Here is a 25,680-nt window from a genome sequence, read left to right as displayed (position 1 = left end):
AAGAAGATGGTTGATCTTAAGATGGGTCCAATATGGCAGCCGGAAAAAAATGGAGTACCTGCACAAGGGATTGCTCTATGTGACCTTTAATCCAATTAGAGACTACACAAAACAAGATTGAAAAAACATCACTATACCTGTTCATGCCATCTGGAGGAAGAATAGTTGTAGACTCCCAAATACGCTTCCAATCTTTTGCACGAAGTGTTTGTGGAGGACTTTACGAGGTACATCAAAACTCTTCATATCTGTTCTGTACCTTGCTTCACCACAAGTGGGACATGTCAGAGCCTCCTTATGCGTCCCACGAAAGAGAATGCAATCATTGACGCATGCATGTATTTTATCATAATCCAGTCCTCCAAGAGATGTCACATAGCGCCTCGCTATGTCTCTTGAGGTGGGTAGTCTATTTTCCTTTGGAAGCATGTTTGACAATAGCCTGCATCCAATATCATCAATTATAATTAGTCTTAAATCCTAAACCTTAAACCACTAATTCAAATTTATAAATTAGAATGCTTACTTCAACAATGCGTCAAGACTTGCATTGCTCCATCCATAAACTGTTTGTATATTAAGTAGTTCAAGTGAAGCACGTAAAACTGAGAATGTGCACCCTTCAAACACCGGTGTCGATGAAGCTTTATAAAGATGCTCTTGTTCCATATCATCGTCGTCCATACCTTTGGGATCATCCTTAAAAAGATTCCGCACCATATCATCAAGCACCTCCTCTTCCACAACTTCGTGGGGTGCAGGGCTATTGTCGTCCCTTTCCCACTCATCTCTGACAATAGATCCCGAAGCTCCAGCATCATCTCGTCGACGCTTTACGTGCTCTCGTCGCGCGTAGGGTACCATGTTAGGGTGTGGTACTGCATCCTGCTTCAATTTATCAAATTATATGTTACAACTCTATTAATTTAATTTGGATACCATGAGTCATTTGAATACCATCAATTTACATCTACTCACCTCTAAACCTGTTTGATTCCATTCTCCATACATGGAGATGTGATTCAAGGTAATTCGACGTGCTCGTACAATGCATCCTTGACATCGATTACACATACATTTGATCCGTTGTCCCAACCACACATCGCGATTACGATGACGCATTGTCTCATCTTCCCCAGAACTGCTTGAAGAGGTAGATGACATCCTGTGTATAAATCAGAAAACACAAACTCATTATATATTTTTAATGAAAGCACAAAATCGCGTGTATTCACGCGGCTATCTCCTAAAATTTGCGTGTATTAACGCGGCTACTTCCTAAAAAACGCATGTATTCACGCAGCTAATTTCTGCAAAACGCGTGTATCAACGCAGCTAAAAGCATATACACGCGAATATACCTGCGTTCATAAACGCGAACATAAACGCGGCGGCATATTTAAACTAAAAATAGCCCGCCTTCCCCAAATATAGATTTTGAACTTAGAAATCAACAGTGCATGCGTTTTCGCCTGTTTTCGCCTCTTCCAACAGCAAGGAGGGAGCAGAGAAAGGAGCACACACACGGGAGAAGGAGAGAGCAGAGAGGACTCACTTTTTCAGAGGTGAGTCACTTTGTCCTGTGCCTTGTCTCTTTTTGTCAGATTTGTTTACTTTGCTCTTTGCTCTTTGGGTTTGTCTTCTTGCACACGATTGGGTTGCTGCATCCTGACAGGGGCGACAATGGCTGGTCCTTTTATAAGGACATTCTGTCTTTGTCGGGGGGTCGGTCTTTTCGAGAAAATTTTTTCGCAGGTCGCGTGTACTAACGCGTGTAGAAGCGCGTGTAACCTGTCTGCAGAGTTTTTTCACGCGCATATACACGCGTTTTTGGCCGGGTGTATACACGCGTTTTTTGACGGGTGTATACACGCGTTTCTGCAGACAAAAAATTGTGGCGTTTCAGATTTCATGGTTTGCAGGCAATTGACTTGTGTAATGACAATGTGTGAGTCAAGAGACAGCCCATGATGTACATGATGATGTTTGTTGCAGGTTCTTTATGGATATTCCAGGTTCTTCATCCGATCCATTTGCGTACAGCAATTGGTTGATGGAGATGATGAATCACTTTGGGCGCCAACCTGGTCCGGTTGAGCTTACAGAGTATATGTATGCCCATCCCCCTCCTTCCCTGCCTGGTGTCTATACCCCTATCGCGAGTATCCAGGGCACTCCAGTGCCGTCTATTCCTCCGAGTCCGACGAGACGGCATGCAGCTTCTCCTCTTCCACGTCCACCGAGGAGACATACCTCGTCCCAGACACACTCACGTACACCCTCACAGCCACCATCACGTGCTCCCTCAGAGCCACCGTCACGTCAGGGCTCACAGCCACCGTCACGTAGACAATCCCCCAGTTGTGACTCCACCCGCAGCAGTAGGAAGAGTGGGAGTGGAGGATGCGGCGGGTGCTTTGGTGGGGGAGGTGGGGGAGGTGGGGGAGGTAGTAGGGCACGGGGTGAGAGAGGAGATAGAGGGAGAAGAGTTAGAGGAGACAGTTCGGAAGAGGAGGAGATGAGAGAGATGGAGAGAGTGGTTTGCTATGATGTGACGGATAGGGGCGGGATAGTGATGGATGCGAGGGGGAGGGAGGTAATGGAGTACATGCGTGGGGTAGTATCAAACTCATATAGAAATTGTTTTATTAAATTTAAAGATCAAAATAGCCGATTAGTTGGGGAGGTGATAGAGGCTGTACATAGTCGGTACCCCAATCCCCCACATGCTACATTCTCGGATGTATGGGGAAGGACGCGAATAAGGGAGATATTAAGTAATAAAAGATCTCACCTTAAAAAACTCGCGTACGATGACCGGCTAAATGTAGCTGCGGGTGGCTATCCTGCCGAGAAACCTGCCACTGCGCACAAACGCGAGTGGAAGGAGGCAAAGAAACGAGCAGAGGGTGGCGTGAAGAGCAGGCAGCATGTGGAGGCACGACGGATCCAGATGGAGACCGTTGGATCTTCGCATTTCGGATCTGGCGGCGTCGAGTCATGGGAGGCAGAGTTCGTAAGTATCCTGCCACTTTATTTGATTGTTTACTTAATTCATTGATTCTATGAATTGTTTTAATCTTACAAATTGTGTTGATTATGATACAGCGACGGGTTACGGGGAGGAAGCCCACAACCCACGATACTGCGTATGCTCGCCGGCATAGCAGACGTGACACGTGGGCCATCTTCAGAGCCGAGGGACGTATTACGGACGCGCAGTTTGAGTTGGCCATGAGACCATACGGTCGACAGGTACTTGAAAATTCGTAACGAATGGTTTTGGTTTATTGAATTGCATATATATATACTTATATACTATATATTACTTGAACAGGCACAAGCTGCTGATGATCCACCGGCCGCCGCTGCAGAGGGTGGACGTGAGCACTACTCCTCGGACATTACGACCGATGCGAGCTCATCTGAGCATGGGGGGAGCACCGAGTCATCATCTGGGTCTGAGTAGTACTCAGACTTGTAGTATCACATTCCATATTTAGGATGTGATTGTATATATTTTTTTGTAAACTCAAGCCATGGGCTACTTCGAGATATGGACTCCCTTGTATACATGTATGAAATTTTGATAGTAATATTGAATTGATTGATCGATAGTATTACATTCATGGCTGTCTTGAATCGTGTAATGACAATGTATGCATTCATGTCGTTCTTGTCTTAATCTCCCTCGTGCATATGTTCTTCGTGGATGGTCTAATGCACCAAAAACCCTAAACCAGAGAGTGCTATTGGGTGCTGGAATGCTGGAACAGTATTCAGGCACCAAATAGCACTCTCTGGATTTTTTTTTTGCTCTCTGTCCGCGTGTATAAACGCGTCAACACTGCTAAAACTCGCGTGTATCTACGCGGATACCCTGGAAATTACGCGTGTATTAACGCGTATAAACTGGCAGTCACGCGTGTATAAGCGCATCTAAATTAAAGAAACGCGTGTATAGACGCAAGTAAAAACGCGTCTGGAACATGGGAACTGAGCAGGATGCGGCTATACACCCGTGTATAAGCGCGTCTAATATAATAAGAAGCGTGTATAGGGGCGTGTATTAACGCGTCTGTGTAAAACAACGCGGCTATATACCCGTGTATACGCGCGTCTGAGAGGTACTGTACACGCGGTTTTACACGCATGTCTCTGGCCGCGATTATACACGCGCTGATACATGGGCCCGCTACTTTTTTTCACAAGTCATTTTTAGCGGCTAAGAGCGCGGGTATGAGCCCAATCCCTTGTAGTGTCACCCAAGCAATGAAAACGGGGGGAGAAAGCCTTGGTTTTGTGACCAAGAGAAATAGGATGAGGAATCACGAAGAAAACCCTCAACGATATGCACAACAAGAGGGAGCAACAACCAAGCGACTAGAGAGAATGGGGAGCTTGCACCTCGCAAGCAATGGATGGGACTCATTTTATGAGTATTTTGTAAGTATCCATGATTTTTGTAGCCTCTCATTTGTATACCAACTAGTGTATAGTTGTATGTTTTTATTTATTTTTTGTTTTCATGTATACAGGAGAGGGTGGTTAGACACCAGGCCACCGAGCTAGAGAAGAGTGATACATTCAAATATGGCACTTATGCCTTGCTTGAGGGCATTGAGCAAGACACGCGAAATGTAGATTGGACAGTTGTGGTTTCAGTAAGTGCTTCATACCATATGCCAATTTGAGGGTTCAATAAGTTTGTATATGCTAAAACACTGTTGCGAGCAAAATAGGTAGCTGCCGAGGGCTACCTAAAAAGATTCCCTCTCAAAATATGTGAAATCTCAAAAATGGCTTAAAAACATAGTTTTTTGAAAACACATCTAGAATTCCATATATAAATTTAAAAATTACATGAATTTTGCTATTTTTTTCAAGACGACTGAGAACACGTGTGACCTTCGTAGATTTATAAACTACTGTTGTTTGTGACATAAAAATAAACTTGACTTACAAAATGACATAGGAGTCTATATAACTTAAAGAAATATCAATCTTTTTCAAATAAAAATTTATTTTATAAATTTCATGAATGTAAGACACTTTTTTTAATGGACTTTCTTGGGACAAATTCTACCACTATGCATAAATATGCACATTATTTGACAAGCACTCAAAAAATATTATCCTTGAGTCTATTTCTAGACCCAAATAACAAAGCCTTTAGTATATACTTACCTTGACAGTGTGTATGATGTAATTATTTGCTCTATTATTTATAAGCAAATAGTGGGCATGATATACAACCAATGTTAAGAGATTAAAAAGGTCAACTTATAGGTGTGAAAAGGTAGACTTCTATTCACATATATATGTAGAAGATGGTAACTATGGAGGCTCTGAGTAAACCTAAGCATGTTCAAAGAGTAGAAAATTGGAATATTTTTTTGGCAGGACAATCTTAAAGAAAGACATCATATAGCCTATGGGTGTAAATTTTGACCCACATAGGCATTTTTTTTCATGAAGGAACTTTTCGTTATGCAATAAAGATAAGGATAGTAGGAAGAAATTATAGCATATATCATGTACATATGTGGTGGTGGAAAAAATTCATATTATGTATATGTTAATGTTTGATGTAGATAGCCATCATCATGAACGTGAGCTCTGAACCCACGCTTGCGGAGATGACGATGGGATTTGCGCTGCCCGAGATCTGTTACCGTGATGTAGTGCTTTTGCTGCTGGTGGTGCTGGGCACCCCGCTTGTTTACACGCTGTGGACGAGCGTGGTGGTAGGCATGTGGTGGCAGCCTCGGCGCATCAGGCAGATGTTTGAAGCGCAGGGGGTGAAGTGCATGCCCGGCCGCTTCCTGTATGGCAACCTCCCAGAGTTTGTGGCCATCGGCAGAGATGCCCGCTCCCTCCCCATGCCTAATCTCTCCCATGACATCGCCCCCCGCATCCTGCCCCACTACTACAACTGGTCCAAAACATACAGTTATAAGCTTCATTTTCTTTTAACACTATCGGATAGATATTACTCTCAATTGTCACCCTGCCCAACTTGTAAATAGGGCCTGCAAGCGTCTTAACAATAGGTGGCGAGTCTCATCTTGTCATCTTCTTCCTCTAGTTCCTGGTCATCCTTGAGAAGGGCTGCCCTCTTCACTTCCTTGTTTCTTCTTCTTTTGCTCCTTGACCTTGTAGGGTTTACTCTCAGTTGGTTGCTTCTCCTCATTTGCTTGTTTATTGATGGCTTGCTGGCTTGTAATATGGCTTCATCATTACTCACCATCACTGGGGACTCACTCAGTCCAACCCCCATCTACTGATTGATATTGTTCACTGAATAACCTCCAATTATTACAAGTCCACAGTGTTAGATATGGATAGGAATTGTTGAGATAAAACGTGGTGTATGAGATATGTGAAGGAGATTCACTCAAAGAATACAAGAAAATATCTTGTTTATTAAGTTGTTTATGAATACAACTAGGCCTCTTGCTCAATACAAAATGCCTCCTAGCTTCACCTTTAAATAGGTGAGCTAGTGGACCTTAAGTCCCTTCACACACACCTTTCTCGTCCCCTTTTACATAACCTGAGTCTCTTAATACCCCCCCTCAATATCAACTATGAAAATAATTAGAATAGGTGGTATTGGACATAGGATGCCTTTATAACATTAGGTGTACAGGGTTAGGAATATAGGTGTGGTTACATTGAGATTTAAAACAATTTCTCATCAGTGGAGTTAGAGGGACTGATACAAAGTTAGCCCTCTGACTCTTTGTTAGGATATTTAGAAGTGATATGTCCCGTTTGTTTACACTTGTTACATTTTTGTTGGGATATTTGATCCAACAATTATTTGCCAAATGACCCACCTTTTTGCAATGGACACATCTTACTTTGATCACTTGATGTGACAAAGCTTGTTCGATATTTGATGAAGTTGTTGCATTTAAAGATTCAGCTCCTCCCTTTGGCCTCTTTTCTTCATAAAGACAAGATTGAATGACTCCTTCAAGGGTGGGATTAGGTATGTTCTTCAGGGTGGTGACTAAGGTGGGGTACTCCTTCTTGACTCCTTTTAACAAAATAGCCACTACATCATCTTCATCCATTCTCGCATTCACTGATGCAAGTTGAGCTATAAGGCCCTTCAAGTGAGAGATGAAGGCTCCAATGCCGTCTCCCTCTTTGAGTTCCAAGCTGAAAAATTCAGTTTTAAGTGAGATCTTGGAATTCTTACCACGAGCTCCATAGAGCTTATCAAGCTCATCCCATTTCTCCTTTGCAGTCGGAAGCTGGTCACATGGTGAATGAGAGCCTCATCAAGATGAAGCATGATGATGGCTTATGCCCTCTCATCATCTTCAATATCTTCAGCCTTAGTTTGATCAATAACCTTAGTGCCGGAGATGAATGGCCAAAAACCTTTGGACATCATCTTGTACTTGACAAGGACTTGCCAAGTGTGGAAGCCCTCTCCCGAGAACTTCTTGATTTGGGTGTTGTCCTTTGACATTGGTTATTGAAGGAGAATATTAGAGAGTAATGGGCTGATTTATAAAGAAGAAAAAACCAGAAATTTGTGATGATGTGGCTTAAGTAGAGAGAGAAAGGCTTATGAGAGTGCAACAACCTTTAATCAAGTCAAGGATGTTTCTTAAAAAAGGAGTTTAAGTAATTAAGCTTATGGTTTAGCACTTAGGGTTTGTGCCCAACCATCAATACTCATTGAGAGAGCTTAATTAGTGTTAAAGAACACTTTCTTTGGTGATTAAAATTACCATTAGTGCTTAGCAACACTATTAGTGCTTAAAAACATATTATTAGTATCTAATGATACTTGTACTGGTGATTAGATTCACCATTAGTGTTCACGAACACACTTAGTGTTTAAAAACACTCTTAAGAGGCTCTCTGTTGCTAGATTAATAGTATGATTAGTGTTAATCAACACTTATTAGTGTTTATGAACACTTTTAATAAAAGCTTGAGTAAGCTTCCATGGAAAAACCAGTAGTAGGCGCCTGGTTTTTTCCTTCCCACGAGCTTTCTACGTCTTCATTTCAGCTGAGATTTGAGTTGTGGACCTGTGAGGTTTAGTGCTTCAAAAGCCCTAAGCTAATGTAGCTTGAAGGACACCACACAAGGTGAATTCGTGTACGACATTCAACGCTATTGAAAAACGCACCTGTCTACAAGAAACACAATGCCGAGTTGTACCACGCGCATATCGCCACTATGAATAGCTGGGCTGAAGCGCCTTCAGCTGAGGATGATTTCTCCAGAAGAAAGCAGACATTGAAACACTTTCTACAGCCCTCCCCACGTCCTCCACTGATTGGCTGGTGCAGAGAGGCTATGAAGATTGAGAAGAAAAGGTTCAAAAAATGGAGAACTTCCACCACACAACCTAGCTCAAGATAAAACGTGGTGTATGAGATATGTGGAGGAGATTTACTCAAAGAATACAAGAAAATATCTTGTTTATTAAGTTGTTTATGAATACAACTAGGCCTCTTGCTCAACACAAAAGGCCTCCTAGCTTCACCTTTAAATAGGTGAGCTGGACCTTAAGTCCCTTCACTCACACCCTTCTCCTCCCCTTTTACATAACCTTAGTCTCTTAATAGGAATCTCATCACTTCAAGACCTCATGAAATAGGGGGATGTTTGATAGTCCAAAGTTGTGTCCATAACTCAATGTTCCTATAATCCACACACCCCTCAGCTCTAGCCTCTACACACACACACACACACACACATGCACATACACAGTTTTCTTATTATTGCTGGTTCGCTATCATGATAGGTGAGCTCTTTGTGCATTGGTTTGCTTTTGAAGCTCGACTCATCCTAACAGGACCAGGCCAAGGAAATATTGTCCAACAAATCTGGGCATTATCAGAAGAATCGTGCAAGGCCTGATACTAGAGACTTGGGGGGAAATGGGCTGCTGGCTTTGGAGAGCGAGAAGTGGGCTCAACATCGACGCATCATGAACCCAGCCTTCTTTCTTGAGAAGCTAAAGGTAGCCTCAACTTCTAATATATGCAGCAAGTTCTGTGATAGCGATAAGATTCATGTCGTCTGCCATGATATGTGACACATAACATTTTCCATAGCATGGGATACATAACGTATGCCATTATACATGACACATAGATGACACATAGCATGTGACATTACATATGAAATAAAATTATCTGATTTATATCACTTGTGTTTTGAGGGTGACTGGAGTGCAACATTGTGAATACCTTTTCATGCAAGGGTTTATTGAGCCTAACATCATGGTTGGGATCATGTACACTAGTCCATGGCTCCTACGATGGCCGGGTGTACGGTTGCAATGATGGAAAAATGGGAAGCCCGAGTGGAGAAAGAAGAGGAGATTAATGTTCATGCAGACTTTAGAGCTCTGACAGCTGATATTATTGCTCACACGGCATTTGGGAGCAGCTTCACAGAAGGCAAGCAAGTGTTTGAAATGCAGCATGAGCAGCAGATCCTCTTAGACGAGGTCAATCGCACTGTATATATCCCTGGATCAAGGTGAGAAGCTGAGAGCAGAATTAATGGCTTTCCAGTTCTCAATGTCCAGAACGTTCTAAACATATGCCTTTTGACCTTTCTTTGAGGCAGATTTCTCCCAACTGCGCGAAATCGGTACCGCTGGAAGCTCAGCAATAGAATTGCCAAGGTCCTTGGCCAACTCATTGAAAAGCGCCTAGAGTCCTCTGATACTGGTCGTGGAGACATGTATGGCAACGATTTGCTTGGCCTGATGATGGCGGCTAACAAGGGAGAGCTCCAGGGATTGATGAAATCATTGATGAGTGCAAGACCTTCTTCTTTGCAGGGCATGAGACGACATCAACGCTGCTGACTTGGACATTTCTACTGCTTGCAAGCAGTCCGGAATGGCAAGAGCGTGTTAGGGAGGAGGTGCATGTGGTGTGCGGGACAACAGAGCTACCGACAGCCGAGTCGGTAAACCATCTAAAATTGGTGAGTGGCAGATGATCAGATGATCAGCCTAGTTGACCGTGGCTTGAAAAACAAGAAAAACTGAGAATGTAATGGCTAACAAAGCATCTTTGCTTGCAGGCAGGTATGGTGCTGAATGAGGCACTGAGATTGTACCCTCCAGTAGTGGCCATGTTTAGGAAAGCAGGCACTGATATGAAGCTGGGGAATATCGAAGCAGGGACGACGTTGGTAGTGCCAATACTTGCTTGGCACCATGACCAGCGGTGTTGGGGTCCGGATGCTAACGAGTTTCGTCCTGAGAGGTTTGGAGGGGGTGTTGCCAAGGCAAGTGCAGTGGCTGGGGCTTCTATGCCATTCTCCATGGGGCCACGCAGCTGCATAGGGCAGACATTTGCCATGCTCGAGGCCAAAGTGGTGCTCTCCTCCATCTTGCAACGTTACAGTTGCCGCGTCTCCCCTAACTACCGCCATGCCCCCACCACTGTCTTAATCATGCAGCCGCAATTTGGAATGCCTCTCATCTTTGAAAAGCTCTAAAAATCAGCCGGTAGATCTCAAACGTCTCATGCAACATCATGCAAGATCTATATATGTAACTCGGCCTCATACAATAATAAAAAACATGCTAGTTTCCCTATATCACGTCTCTACGTTTATGGTGGTACAACATGTGCAGTAGCCCCCAAGGTGGAAAGAGAAAAATCACCTTATCTATTTCTTTCTGGCCCGACTTTGTGGAGGAAGCCGGTGGTGGGAAGGAGGAAGCACAAGCCAGTGTGACGGCAGCTGGGGGATCTCTCTCCAACGTGGTCACCACGAGAGCAAGAAAGAGAGAGAGTAGCCATGTGCTCTCTCGCCTTGTCAGAAGCAACCGACAAGTGGGGGCGATTGCTGGTCGACTATTAGCAGTGGGCACAGTAGCATGCCATATTGGCATGCTGTTCATCGACTGTAAGCAGTGGGCACAACAGCATGCCATATTGCCTTTAGTCAAGTGAGCACCACCCAACAATGGCTCACGGTGCACCAACGGTGCAACTCCGCAGCACAACCAACGGCTGGCAGCCCCGCCCACGCAAGATCGAGTGCTTGAGAGAAGGTTCAAGCAACAAGAGCCCGACAGAGCAAAGCGCACCAGCAGAAGCAAGGAAGGAGTGTCACCTTATCTCTCCCTCTCTCTCCTGTATGAGGAATCTTTATCCCATGCGTGGATAGTCACTTGCAACAACAGCAAAGGGGGGTCATGAAGCTTGAACGACACTGGGCATGAACCTCTGAGCAAAACAACAACCAAAGATTTCTCGCGCTCTCTCCCTCTCTTGTGCGTTGCCATTTGACAGGTGGAAGGCATTGGTGTACCACCCTGGCTACGCAAGGAAGCGGAAATGTTGGCATTAGCAGCAAGTTTTGGACGCACCACCATCTCTCTCTCTCATATCGATGAGACCGTGTCTCTCTCTCTCATTAGCAAAGTTTTGGATGTACCACCATCTCTCTCTCTCATTAGCAGCAAATTTTGGACGTACCACCATCTCTCTCTCTCTCTCTCTCTCTCTCTCTCATATGGATGAGACCGCGTCTCCAGCGCTCATAGACCAAGATGACACAATCTCCTTTTGGTTCCTGAGGGACCATGGATTTTCCCATTGACATCATTGTTGATGTTTCCTTGTCTATAGATGATCCCCTAGATCCATTCGCCGCAATGACGGACATCATGGAGTTAGTAGACAAGAAGCCCTTACAAGCTGATGACACTAATTGTAAGAATTAAATCAAGGATGATCTTCTCGATGATGAGGATGCCTATGGAGATGTTACTCGTCCCATGGATGTGGAGTTAGAGGCAGAGATGGATATCTCGAGGGATTCCATAGCGTAGTTGTTTGCAAGGACCAACACATTGGAGAGAAAACAGATTGAGATTTTTTCCATGCTTAGGAGTATTCATGCCCGTTTGGACTCTAGTAGTGCTACTCTCGTAGGGAGTGTTGTTGCATGTTGAGATCTGCATAGAAGAGGGTGCATTTTTCTTCTACCGAGAGGACGTAGTGCCTCGAGTAGGATTGTGGACCGGAGTGCCTGCGAGGCAGTCCCCAGTGATTTCTAACACTCCAACATAAAGCAAGCATAGACGCGCTGCATAGACGTGCAAGTTACTAGGGCGTCTATACTCACGTCTATAAACGCGTCTATAAGCATCTCTACTTTCTTTGAAACTAGATGCACTTATAGATGCAGTCTGCAATAATTTTCTCTTGCAAAGAAAAATAGAATCTTCAATCCTCAAAAATATCATTTTCTGAACTATGTGCATCAGATTTTGATAATATGCATGATTTTTTGGTGCATTTATATACAAACGAATCTCTAGAAAGCATAATTGCAAGGATAAATATGTTAAGGAAAGAGAAAAGAAATAGGTATAAATCGAGTAATGTGGTGAAAGGGATGGATACATGCAAAGGCTTAGGTATATAAGGTAATGCCATGAAAAACTATCCAAAGAACAATGATTCAATCCCCACATCTTTTTATCAAAGTGAAGCTTTTAAAAAAAAATCTTGAACCTCCATGAAAAGCAATCCAAAGGTGAATGATTAAGTAATGCGACGAAAAGCAACATATCACAATAAATCTATACATGTAATCTCAAAAAGACATGAATCTATACATGTAATCTCAAAAAGGCATGAATCTATACCAAAAGAAAGACCATAGCCATAATAAAAGTACAATGAAAGAACTAGAGTTCAACCTTATCTTCAATGAGGTCAACCGTTGCTAAAGTATCTATCTCAATGTCTATGCTTATATCTAAATCTACAAAGAGATCCATCCCACTACTAGCCAATCGATACCGACAAGTAGAGGATGGTCCAATTACATTATTGTCATCTCCAATGGCACGATCATCAATGTTTTCCAAGCTATCTCCCTCCATAGTTGAGTTGACATGCTCCTCCATATGCTCAATGTGGGTGAATGTACTATAAATGGCTCTTGAACATGGTGAGATTGGGATTATATGCCACCATCTCTTATTTGTCAATTATTGGTTGATACCCAACCTATTCAAGCACACAGGTACATTATACAAAAAATTATATCTTTACTATCTGTAAATGCATATATTATAATTACCAATAATTATATATACTTGTTCATATATATACTTGTTCATATATATACTTGTTCACAATCTTGTGGTAGCACTAGAGTCCCATCCTTTCCTTGCCAAAACTTTGTAGAGTCAATTGTTACAAAGCCACTTGCATGACACGTGATTGTTGCAGTTGGACCTCTTTCCACCACCACATCCTTAAACCACTTGACATCCAAAATATATACAAAGAAGCTTCAAAAGTCAAGCTTAATGATATTTTGGATCAATCCACAATAATCATCCATGGCTCCATTGGCTCCCTCAAAGCTTGCAATTACCCCACAATCTTGGGTGTTCCTCTTCTCACCAATACTTTGTGTGCGAAAATGTTTACTCTCCGACCACAAAGCATTAAACATTGTGCACTATACCAAGACAAAAAAAATTATAAATACCTCAATTTTTTTTTTCAAGTTTAACATACTAAAATATGATTGAGAACACAAGTATGTTTACCTTTTTGAAGCATCCTCGGGCATACTCCCACTCCTCCAATGTGATATGCATGTTTTCATCTTTGTGCCACTCTCTCCATCTCCTCATGTAGCCAATCTACATCAAGATCCTTGGGAAGTGATCGTAGGTACTCGGGGTATGGCACACTACATCCATGGCGCTTACGGAATTCTGACCTTCCACTTTGTATTCTTGCCTTTTCATCCTCATACTTTGCCACCCATCTTTTGAGTCACATCACTATTAAGCTGCAACAACAGGTATTAAGCTTACTATGCATCTCTGTATCCATGACTTTGGTCTTTTCCTTTCCTTGAGGAACATGAGAGGTCATCCTTAAGTCTTCTTCATTGCTCCATAGGTGAGGGAGAGAGGGATCCACTTCGGCAAGGTATTCTAAGATATAAACAAGTGAAATTTGTACCAACTAACCCTCAATCATACTACCTTCTGGCTTTGCATTTTGCCTTACAAAATCCTTCAAGGTCTTCATGAAACACTCAAGAAAGAACATCCATCGAGCATGCGCAGTGCCACATATGGTAATCTAATCAATTAAATGAACCATAAGATGTAGTTGGCTTGTGAGAATGGACCGTGGGAATGTCTCCTCCACCAAACAAACCACCTCCACCGCCATGACCCTTGCATAGTCAAGTGTACATGGATCGATTTCCTTTGAGCTCACATATCTACAATGCGAAACAATAAACAAATCATTTTGAGAAAAACGTGTGTAGAAAATTGGTGATGAGGGTTTGGGGTACAAACCTTACAAGCTCCCCCATCTTATAAATCATCTCTCGCACTTTGTGGGATGCACAATTGGAAATGCTTGTAGGAAGAATAAACTATAAACATTTCTACACCATGATTAGATACATCATGATTGAACAAGTTAAATATGTACAACTTCAATGTTTCACTTACTTGAAGCATCTTGTGCCAATTGCGGGACTTCAAGCCATATACTTGCTTAACACCTCTTTTCTTTGTCTTTGTGAAGGCACCTTTTAAACACCTCATGCACCCCGTTGGAGTACGGAATGTAGTAATGGCATCTTTCACGAACTTCTCCTCCTTTTTCAATATCTGAGAGGTGCTCGAGGTAGAATTGTCTTCCCATTTGGTCTCTCTCATGGCCAAGCTCTTTGCATCCTCTCTATGCTTTGTAAATCCTCTCTTACAAGAAGCAAGGAGTCCCGTGTTCCTCTCAAGTGCTCCCAAATGTTAGATGCGACATTCTTGAAGATGTGCATTGGATCAAGAAGATGGTTGATTTTGAGGCTCGTCCAATATGGTAGGCGAAAGAAGATAGAGTACCTTATCAAATAACAACAAATATTAAGAGGATTATCTTTTCATCCAAAGCTTGTATTGGAATTCTATGTCAAAGATATATTACCTATTCATGCCGGGGGGAGGAGAACTTTCCACTCCATTCCATAATGCCTTCCAATCTCCCATGCTTAGTGGATGTGGAGGGACTCCCATCCAAGAATGAAAAAATTTGGGATGATGATGAGGGAGAAATCGATGATGATTCTCATATATCACTTTCTTTAAGCTCTCTGGCCTAGATGCCACCAATGATGGACCACAAATAGGACATACATGGTATCCAGATGTGAAGAGACCTAAACAACATAGACATTCAAGCATGTTAAAAAACAATACAATGATAATAAAGAATCATCATGAATAGAAACCCATTTGACTCACCTGAACACTCGCCCCACCATAACCAGGAAAGTTGTGCATCGTCCACATCAAGACGGCCTTCAAGAGAAAGTCTCGTGAAGATGGAGGCCGACATATGTCATACACATGGATACCTCTAAAAAGTATCTCAAGCTCATCAATCAAGGGCTCAAGATATATATCTATATTCTTTACCTTATGTTTCCCAGGAATAAGAAGGGATAACATGACATGTCCTTTCTTTATTTCCATGGATGGAGGAATGTTGTAATTCACCACTACCACACTGGCCATATACTATATGAGGTGCTCTTGATTCCAAAAGGATTAACACCATCCATACCCAATCCAAGTCTCAAACGTCTACGCTCTTCCTTTGCAGCTTGCCCACATTTCCTCGATGTGCTTCCATGCAGGAGTGTCTACGGGAATTCTCATCTTTCCATCATTGGATCGATGAGAGGAATGCCATGACATGATCTCTGCAATATATTTACACTTGAACATGTATTGGATGCGAGGAATGATGGGAAAATGTCACAACACCTTACACGGCACATGTAGACCTTTAAGGTCCTCTCGATATCTTGGCTCGCCACCACAAATAGGACACTCTTGAGCCACCGCATGTATCCCACCAAAGAGAACACAATCATTGATACATGCATGGATGCGAGTATAATCCAAGCCTCCAAGAGATGTCACAAAGCGCCTTGCTTGGTTTCTTGAGGTTGGCAATTTATTATCCTTTCGAAGCATCTTCGACAAAAGCCTATCGATAAAACAATCAAATACATTAATATAGAAAATAATTTCTTCTTATATATCTATAATGCAAGTAGACAATTTATGAAAGTAGAAAACTCACTTGAGAAGTGCATTCAAACTTGCATTGCTCCATCCATAGATTGTTTACAAGTTGAGCAACTCGAGAACAGCGTGTAGAATGGAATATATGCATCTCTCAAAAAGTGAGGTCGAAGCCGCGTTATAAAGGTGATCATTTTCCATGGCTTTTTCATTTTCACTACGCTCATTGGCAAATAGAGCACGTACCATATCTTCTAAAACCTCTTCCTCCAACATCTCATGAGGAAAGGGTGGTGGCCTTATATCTCCATCATTCCACCACTTCTACGTTTTGTAAAGCCTCTGCCATTTCTCTACGATGCTTGGCCTCTTGACGTCGCCTGTGAGTTAACATAGAAGGGTGCGGTGCATTATTCTATACACGAGTAATTCAATGTGAGTCTCCATTGAATACTAATTCTTAATTTAATTTTTACAATATAAGCAAAGTATACTTACCATTGACTCCGTCGGTTCCCATTTTCCATACATTGAAATGTGATTCATCGTAATGCTATGTTGTCGACGCAACAACGATCACACATATATTTTATTTTTTGTTGCAACCAACGATCTAGATTTTGAACACGAAGGGACTCATCATCACTAGAAGAACGGATTGATGACATCCTGTATATTCAAAAAAAGAATAAATAATTTTCATCTTTCTATGTGTGTTTAAAAACTATTCTGTTTTGTAAGATTCCTCCCCAGCCTCTCAAGATGTCCAGCATCTTCCCGTGTAATCAAATCCCTCTTCAGAAATATAAAAGATCTTATTTCTAATTGTTTTAGCCTAGAGAGAGAAAATTATTCTAGAGAGAGAATATTCAGGTTATGAATATTTTTGGATAGAAAAATAACTCATCTTATTAAAATAAGTTCCCCTGAAACAGAAATTCAAAAAGAATTTTCCAATGTGTTATTGGAATTAATTGGAAATAGCTATAAAGGACCTTAGCCTAAGGTTCTAGATTTTCAGAAATTTTTTGATTATGGTCCAATTAAGGTTCCTATGGGCCAATAGCATCAATCCATGTGTAGGGAGGAGATAAATCCAATTTGTAAAAGAAGATACCCAAAAATGAGTAAATGCTCACATAAGATGAAGAGTTGACTATGTACAAGGTTTATTAGTAAGAAACTATGAGTAATATCAAAAATATGAGATATTTTGGGTATCCAAAAATGAGTAAATGCTCACATAAGATGAAGAGTTGAAAATGTACAAGGTTTATTAGTAAAAAACTATGAGCAATATTAAAAATATGAGATATTTTGGGTATAATGATTCCATTTTGACATATATGTAAGGAAGGAGAGTCCATTAAAGGAGGTGCATATTTCACATACTTGAATGAGTTTTAAACTCATAAAAATTGTGATATTTTTATCTCTCCTCTCTCTTGAATCAAACCAAATCAAAATGGAACCAAACTGAATAAAAAAGGAACCAAACTAGATCCAAATCTAGTCCAAATTCAACCAAACTGATTTGAAAAATTCTAGAATCAGTTTGTTTGGTTAGGAGCTCAATTTTTCCTATAAATAGAAGCCTTCCCCTTATTGAAAATCAACAATGTTTAATGCATTGTTACTCTACTCCACCTAAGCCAAGAACTGTGAATTCAATAATAATTCACTAGTTTTTGACACTTCCCTCTTTCTTCAATCCCCATTCGTGGCTCCATCAACATACTAAACCAATTGATTGGTTGGGGGCCTCTACCGTGAACAAAGAATCATGTAATTTGTAAGGTAAATGGTGAATTTTAATTCTTTTCTATAATTTCTCAATGTTTCTCTCTTCTCAACCCCTCTCAAGCTTGAGAAGCTTAATTGGAATGGTTTTTTGAATGCTATTGAAGTTAATTGATGAATGGTAGTGAAGAGTTACATAATTTGATGAATGCTATTGAAGTAAATTTATTAATGATAGTTAAGAATTACATAAATTTCTATTTATGCTTAATTCTAATGGTTTTTATGTAATTTCTCTCTCTCACTCAAGAAATGGTCATACTCATGACCCATTCTCAATCCAAATGAAGCTTTTCATAAAGCTTTTCCTTAATCCAAGATTAATCTATGCTTGAGGCCAAATTAATGGCTTTTTTCTATGCTTTTAGTTTATGTATTTCATGAATATTGATGATTCAATACATTATAGATTAATGATCCAATTAGGGATCATTCTATTTATTTCCTTAATGATAAGCTTTATCCCTTAAAAAATTTGAGATTTATCAGTCATAGCAACGGAGCTATGGCAAAATTTTTATAAAAATTATGCATAAAATAATTTCATTCAAAGCATGAAAAGAGGACTTCCTACCATATTCTAGGAATTATCATCCTAGATTAATTGAAAGATATTCATTGTAATCATAGAGAAATTGATTTTTATATTATGCATAATTGATTTTCATGCAGAGGTATGCATAAAAGATTATTATTTTAACATAAAAGTGTTACTTTTATCATATTTGAATTTCATGCATAGAGGTATGCATAAAAGATTATTAATTTAACATAAAAGTGTTATTTTTATCAATTTTTAAATTTCATGCATAGAAGTATGCATAAAAGATAGTTTTTTTATATCAAAAGTATTACTTTTATCATTTTTAATTTTCATGCATAGAAGTATGCATAAAGGATAATTTTTTATATATCAAAAGTGTTACTTTTATCATTTTTAATTTTCATGCATAGAAGTATGCATAAAGGATAATTTTTTTATATCAAAAGTGTTACTTTTATCATTTTTAGTTTTCATGCATAGAAGTATGCATAAAGGATAATTTTTTTATATATCAAAAGTGTTACTTTTATCATTTTTAATTTTCATGCATAGAAGTATGCATAAAGGATATTTTTTTTATATCAAAAGTGTTACTTTTATCATTTTTAATTTTCATGCATAGAAGTATGCATAAAGGATATTTTTTTATATTAAAAGTGTTACTTTTATCATCTTTAATTTTCATGCATAGAAGTATGCATAAAGGATAATTTTTTTATATCAAAAGTGTTACTTTTATCATTTTTAATTTTCATGCATAGAAGTATGCATAAAGGATAATTTTTTTATATATATCAAAAGTGTTACTTTTATCATTTTTAATTTTCATGCATAAAGGATAATTTTTTTATATTAAAAGTGTTACTTTTATCATTTTTAATTTTCATGCATAGAAGTATGCATAAAGGATAATTTTTTTATGTCAATAGTGTTACTTTTATCATTTTTAATTTTCATGCATAGAAGTATGCATAAAGGATAAATTTTTATATATATTAAAAGTGTTACTTTTATCATTTTTATTTTTTATGCATAGAAGTATGCATAAAGGATAATTTTTATAAAAGCGTTACTTTTATCATAATTGATTTTAATGCATAGAAGTTCATAAAAGATAAATTTTTATTATAAAAGTGTTACTTTTATCCATAATTGATTTTAATGCGTAGAAGTATGCGTAAAAGATAAATTTTTATTATAAAAGTGTTACTTTTATCATAATTGATTTTAATGCGTAGAAGTATGCATAAAAGATAATTTTTTATTATAAAAGTGTTACTTTTATCATATTTGATTTTAATGCATAGAAGTATGCATAAAGATAAATTTTAATTGGAGATCGACGTAAATGAATATTCCTCAAGAAATCCATGTTTTTAAAATCAGTAAACAAATATTCATTGAAAGAAATTTTAGAAAAAAAAAAGAGAAATTGAGATAGTACCTTCGAGAAAGATAATTTTAGGACCTAAACTCTGACTCAGACTATTGATATCACCCACCGAATCTGAAACTAAGTTAAGATTTGTGATTTTGATCTAAGGATCAAGTTAACAGAATTCGAGGAATTCTGTTTAGAATTGAGAACAGGATCTAGAAGTAATGAGATACGGATTAAAGATATACTCATGGTATTCAAACAAAATCAAAACTGTAAACTTGCATAGAAACCCTGCCTTCTTAAAAGACTGTCTTACGCCAGAATGATGGAGGGAGCATTTGGCATATATGTTTATCTAAGGGAAGTTCGGTTGCAACAGCTGGCGGGGAGTGTTCGAGGGACAGCTCACGCGGCAAGGCTTGCCGAGGTCTTGACCAGCCTCGGTATGGTTAAAATGGTGCGCTTCCTGTACGATGGACGAGGGTCGACGAAGCGGTCCTTGAGTGAAGTGCCAGGACACCTTAGGAGGATCCTGGAGGGTTCTGACCAGGCGATGCACGGGCTCGCGGTGCCGAGGACATCCATGCGTATGTCAAGGAAGATATTATATGATGGACCTATGTTTTTTCTAATCTATCACTGGATCTCGTTGTTGACTCGTTGGTCTCAACGGAGAGTCTAGAGTGATACTGTTTTGTTGAGAAACAAAGACTCAATGAGAAATTTGGAAGTATGACATGTATAACCCGTAAATTGTTTATCAAGGATTGTTTTTATTAAAGTTTAATAAAGAGGAGTGTGTGCGTATCTGTTTTCTAAAGCTAAAGTTAAGAAAGGCATTTCAATTATGGGTGGGTGAGTACTTGTTTGGTTCCACCGATTCCAGTGGTGATAGGGTGGTGGCTAACCCATGGGCCGGATGGGGTTAGGCTGGAATCAGTGGAGTTTTAATAATCAAACTGAAAAATATTAGAATTACGCTAAGATTTGAATAGTTAGACAATTCCCTGATAAATTTTTCAAATAAGTGGATCAACGGTTGTGCCTGACCTTGATCAGGAAAAAAGCATTGAATTTACTAAAATGATCAAATTATATTAGTGATAGTTTCCTTCTATCTGATTTATTCAGTTGAAGGATAGCGTAGAATTGTTCACGTTAGAAATTTTTTTTAAAAAAAAAATCATAAAGGTGGAATCGTCGCTGCTTTCCGGGCATGGGAATTTTTTCCAGTTTTGTTTTTTTGGAGTGACCACCAGCTTAGTCTCGTGCCCGGACATTTAAGGGCGAGGCCCCGAGTGAGAAACCCTACCTCGCGCAGAGGGGCAGAGGGATCTTACAGTTGGTATCAGAGCCAAATTGAAAGCTAATAAGGACAAATAAATTCTTATCTAAAATTGATAATGAGAACTCAAAAAAAGCATTTTCATAATGTAGTTTCATTCCGTAAGCTTCTTTAATGAAGAAATTTTAATCAAAGAAATTGTTTTTATAGATGGAAGTCCCCTATTTATCTGGTATTCCCGACCTCACCCAGTCTCAAGATATGATTGCATTTGCCTTCGAGCATCTCATCTCTTCCGCTTCAACTCGAATAAGCCGAACAAGACTCGCACGCCATTTCGAGGATTTATATTTTCCTAACCCAGCGGAGAGAATTCAGCATAAGTGGTTTACAGGGCAATATGTCCACGCCTCTTGCGACCGCCGTGCAATGCTGTGGGAGAACCTCTCATTGGCTATGATCTTGTTAAAGCTCAAAATCGTACGTGGCGTCATTTTATATCATTCAATGCCTCAGAATTTCAGGCTTCCATGCCAAGTCTACAGACTTCTTAGTTGTTTTATTCCTAAATGGAATATAATAGCTCCCTTGTTAGTAAGTGGACGTTTGTATCAGGGCATGGCTATGGCCCAATACCGTCATCATATGCGTTTCCCGAGGAGATTTTGAATTCTGGAGCCGAGCTGCTCTATGTACATGATGCAACTTTTATATAAATAAAAAAATATTTTTCGGAGAAAAAAATTCCTGTTGTATAAATGATTACGGGGCAGACGATCTGTTGATAAAGAAAAATCTGTTATCGGACATATGTCATAGATCTCCAATAAGATCTTGTCTTGTTTAAGAAATTGTTTTTCGAACTCTTAAGTCTTAGGATCTCATGAATAATATCAAAATAAAAATTTATTAATATATGAATTTTGGCAGAATCATGAGACGAGGAAACCGTAGTCGTCAGCCAGACCCTGTCTCTGAAGATGACGAGCTTGACCTTGATGTTTGCAAGGCTCTTCATAGGACTCAGCCAGGACCCTTCAAAGGAGAAGGGGAGAACCTGGGCGAGGCTGTGGAGAAATGGGTGGAAGCCATGGAAGAGTATTTTGACGTCACACGATATAATCAGCGGAGCAAATGGCTCTTGCCCGGCTGAAAATAGTGGAAACAGCCAGGGTAGCATGGAGGAACCACTGTGACACCAATCGTCTGGACAGAAATACTCAATCCTGGAATGATCTAAAAACCTATCTAAGAGAGAGATTTTGCCCTCCTAGATTTTTAGAAACCAAAATGAACGAATTCTTAGAACTAAAGTAGGAGAGCAAAACCATCGAGGAATATCACCAGGCCTTTGCCCTTCTACTCAAATATTCACCACCTCTTGATGAAGAGCAACTCATGGCCAGGTTCATTCGAGGAATGAACGAACCCTTGGACACACTGGTCAAAAATGCCAAGCCAGTGTCCATGGCTGAAGCAGTAAGAATGGCAAAAGATTTTGCCAAAGCTTTTGTAGTAAAGGTCCCACCAAAACCTGCACCCTCTAACTTTAAGAGATTCCAAGCCCAGGGAAGTACTTCCAACTTTCCACCCCCAAAGAGGCAGCAAGGCCTGAATCAGAATCAGGATGCAGGAAGATTCAGAAGTGAAGGAAGACCCTTCCCCCAGAGTACTTTCTCACGAACCTCACCACTTTTAAAAAATCAAAAGGATGAGCTCAGAACTGAAAACCGATGTTTTGGGGATGCAAGGGTTTTGGTCACCAGTTAAAAGACTGCCGGACTCCTGCCATGTCAAGGGGACAGGGAAGTCAAGAACCCCGAATTCAGAGACCAACCCCTTCATTCTAGTCTAATCAGGGTCCGTCTCGCCCAAGCCAGGGAAACCCCAGAAGAATTCCAGCCCAGCCATCTGCCTCTATCTAGAGTAATCCCAAAACTCCTTCCCAGAATTGGAACAACAAAAGAGAAAGAGTTCTACCTCAGACTGCAGCAGCCAGAGCAGTCACAATTTCAGATGTAGTAGAAGAGAAAAAAGGGCAAATCTATGCTGTAATTGAAAATCAAGGGCCTAACCAGCAGTTCTCCGTCATCCATACTCCAGCAGAGTATCAAGGTAAGCCTTTTAAGCTTTTGATTGATTCAGGCAGTTCTCATTCATTCATTTCCCCTGGATGCTTGCGTAAGCTAGTCTTAGAACAGAAATCAGAAAAACCTATGCAAGTTGAATTGGCCAGTGGGAAGACTCTTTTCACTCACCATGAGACAGATCTTATCCAGTTCAATCTAGATGGTAATGTAACCGACTGTCAGTTCAAAGTCTTACCTCTAGGAGTTTTTGACAGAATCCTTGGAATGGATTGGCTCCACAAATATCAAGCTGACATACACTGTCACAATGGAACCATTTCCTTCCATGACCTTCACGGGAAAAAAGTCCATGGAACTGGAGTTTCCGGATCCCCAGACCTTCAGTTAGTAGAAGCTTCCAGGTTACTGAAAGGACTTAGGAAGAAGCAGCAAATTTATGTTGTCAAAATGAACCCAGTAGACTCAAAGCTTAAAGCTAAAGAACCAGAATGGTTAAGTGAATTTGATGATCTATTCCCAGCAGAGCTAACTGAAATGCCTCCAATTCGAGAAATAGATCATGTGATTGAATTGACCCCCGGAGCTCAACCAGTAGCCCTACGCTCTTACAAAATGCCAGTTCTTGAAGCCATCGAACTCAAGGAACATCTTAGGCAGCTGTTAGAACAAGGGTTTGTAAGACCCAGTGTTTCACCTTGGGGTGCGCCAGTTCTCTTTCAGAAAAAGAAAGATAGAACGCTTAGACTTTGTGTGGACTACAGAGGTCTAAATCAGCTGACAGTTAAGAATAAGTATCCTATCCCAAGGATTGATGAGCTTTTGGACAGGCTAAATGGAGCCCAGATCTTCACAAAAATAGATCTCAAATTCGGGTATTACCAGATCAGGATCAAGGATCCAGATATACCAAAAACAGCCATCAATACTCACTATGGACATTATGAATTTACTGTCATGCCATTCGGATTAACTAATGCCCTAGCTACATTCAATTGCCTAATGTAGGACATCCTCAGAGAATACTTGGATGACTTTGTTCTAGTTTTCTTTGATGACATTCTGATTTACTCAAGAAATACAGTCGACCATGAGACTCATGTCCGAAAAGTTCTTGAGATTCTAAGGAAGCATCAACTCTTTGCCAAAAAGAGCAAATGCACTTTCTCTGCCGACCACGTTGAATACTTGGGCTTTCTGGTATCCAGAGATGGAATTTCTCCAGATTTCGCAAAAATTGAAGTTGTCATAGATTGGCCTGAACCAAAGACAGTGAAAGAAGTCAGAGGATTCTTGGGATTGACTGGTTGGTATAGAATTTTTATACCAAAGTATGCTCTCATAGCTTCCCCCTTGACTAACCTTCTCAAAAAGAATATCCCATTTCAATGGTCTGCCAAGTGCCAAAGTGCTTTTGATAAGCTGAAGATGGCCTTGGTAACCAGTCCCGTTCTGAAACTGCCAGATTTCTCTCTAACCTTTGAGGTAGTAACTGATGCAAGTGGTTTTGCCCTGGGAGGTGCACTCATGCAGGAAGGTCATGTAGTGGCCTATGAATCCCAAAAGCTCAGAACACATGAGAGGAATTATGTTGTCCACGACTTGGAATTGCTTTCAGTAGTCTATGCCTTAAAGTTGTGGAGACATTACCTATTGGGTAAAAGATTTACTTTGATGACAGATCATCAGAGCTTAAAGTGGATCTTTACTCAGAAGGACCTCAACATGCGCGAAAGAAGGTGGATGCAGACCTTGCAGGAGTTTGATTTTGAAATCAAGTACCACCTAGGCAAAGAGAATGTGGTAGCAGATGCTCTCAGCAGAAAAACCTCCTTGCTTGCAATTACTGTAATATCAAATCCTTTGATTATTCAAGCAAGTGAGAAGATCATGTAAGATAGATTCTTTGGCCCTATTGCTACCCTACTTATGCAGGAAAGCAAAACTCCGCAGGAGTTGAACAGAGTTCAAGGGTAGAGCCTGGATGATGGCATTATGTATTATAACCGCAGGTTATGCATTCCCAATGATGAGGGAACCAAGGACCAAATTCTGAATGAAGCCCATGAGAGCCTTATTGCAGGACATCCAGGTTTCATCAAGACCTACATGTCCATAAAGAAAAGTTTCTTTTGGCCTGGTTTGAAAAAGGATGTGCTGAATCATGTACGTCAATGTCTGACATGCCAAAAAGTCAAAGCTGAGAGAGTAAAAATGCCTGGGAAGTTACATCCATTGGCAGATGAAGTGGGAATGTATCAGTATGGACTTCATTACTGGATTACCTTCAGTGCAATCAGGTTACAACTCCATCTTCGTGGTAGTCGAGAGACTAACCAAAGTTGCCCATCTGATTCCAGTAAAAGAAACCTACACTGTAGTGGATGTGGCCAGAGTGTTCCTCAAAGAAATCTTCAGATTGCATGGCCTACTGAGGAGAATAGTAAGTGACTGAGATCCCAAATTTACTTCAAGGTTTTGGACTGCATT

The 25,680-nt window shown here is 40.3% G+C and overlaps 1 protein-coding gene and 1 pseudogene across 1 annotated transcript; both read left to right on the top strand.

Moving 5' to 3' along the window:
* Positions 1 to 9,140: 9,140 nt before the first annotated feature.
* On the top strand, positions 9,141 to 9,856 carry LOC147609903 (cytochrome P450 CYP72A616-like). The gene is made up of 2 exons (XM_086787226.1): positions 9,141 to 9,522; positions 9,613 to 9,856. The coding sequence occupies exons 1-2, from the start codon at positions 9,287 to 9,289 to the stop codon at positions 9,854 to 9,856; spliced, it is 480 nt and encodes a 159-aa protein (XP_086643352.1). The 5' UTR covers positions 9,141 to 9,286.
* A 221-nt stretch (positions 9,857 to 10,077) lies between these two features.
* Positions 10,078 to 10,497, top strand: LOC147609902 (cytochrome P450 72A397 pseudogene; annotated as a pseudogene).
* Positions 10,498 to 25,680: the final 15,183 nt, after the last annotated feature.

Source organism: Cibotium barometz, chromosome 50, assembly GCF_041138505.1.
Source record: "Cibotium barometz isolate CiBa-2024 chromosome 50, ASM4113850v1, whole genome shotgun sequence".
Lineage (NCBI taxonomy): Eukaryota > Viridiplantae > Streptophyta > Polypodiopsida > Cyatheales > Cibotiaceae > Cibotium > Cibotium barometz.
Note: the sequence above shows the minus strand (reverse complement) of the source record. Positions and strands in the feature narration are given on the sequence as shown.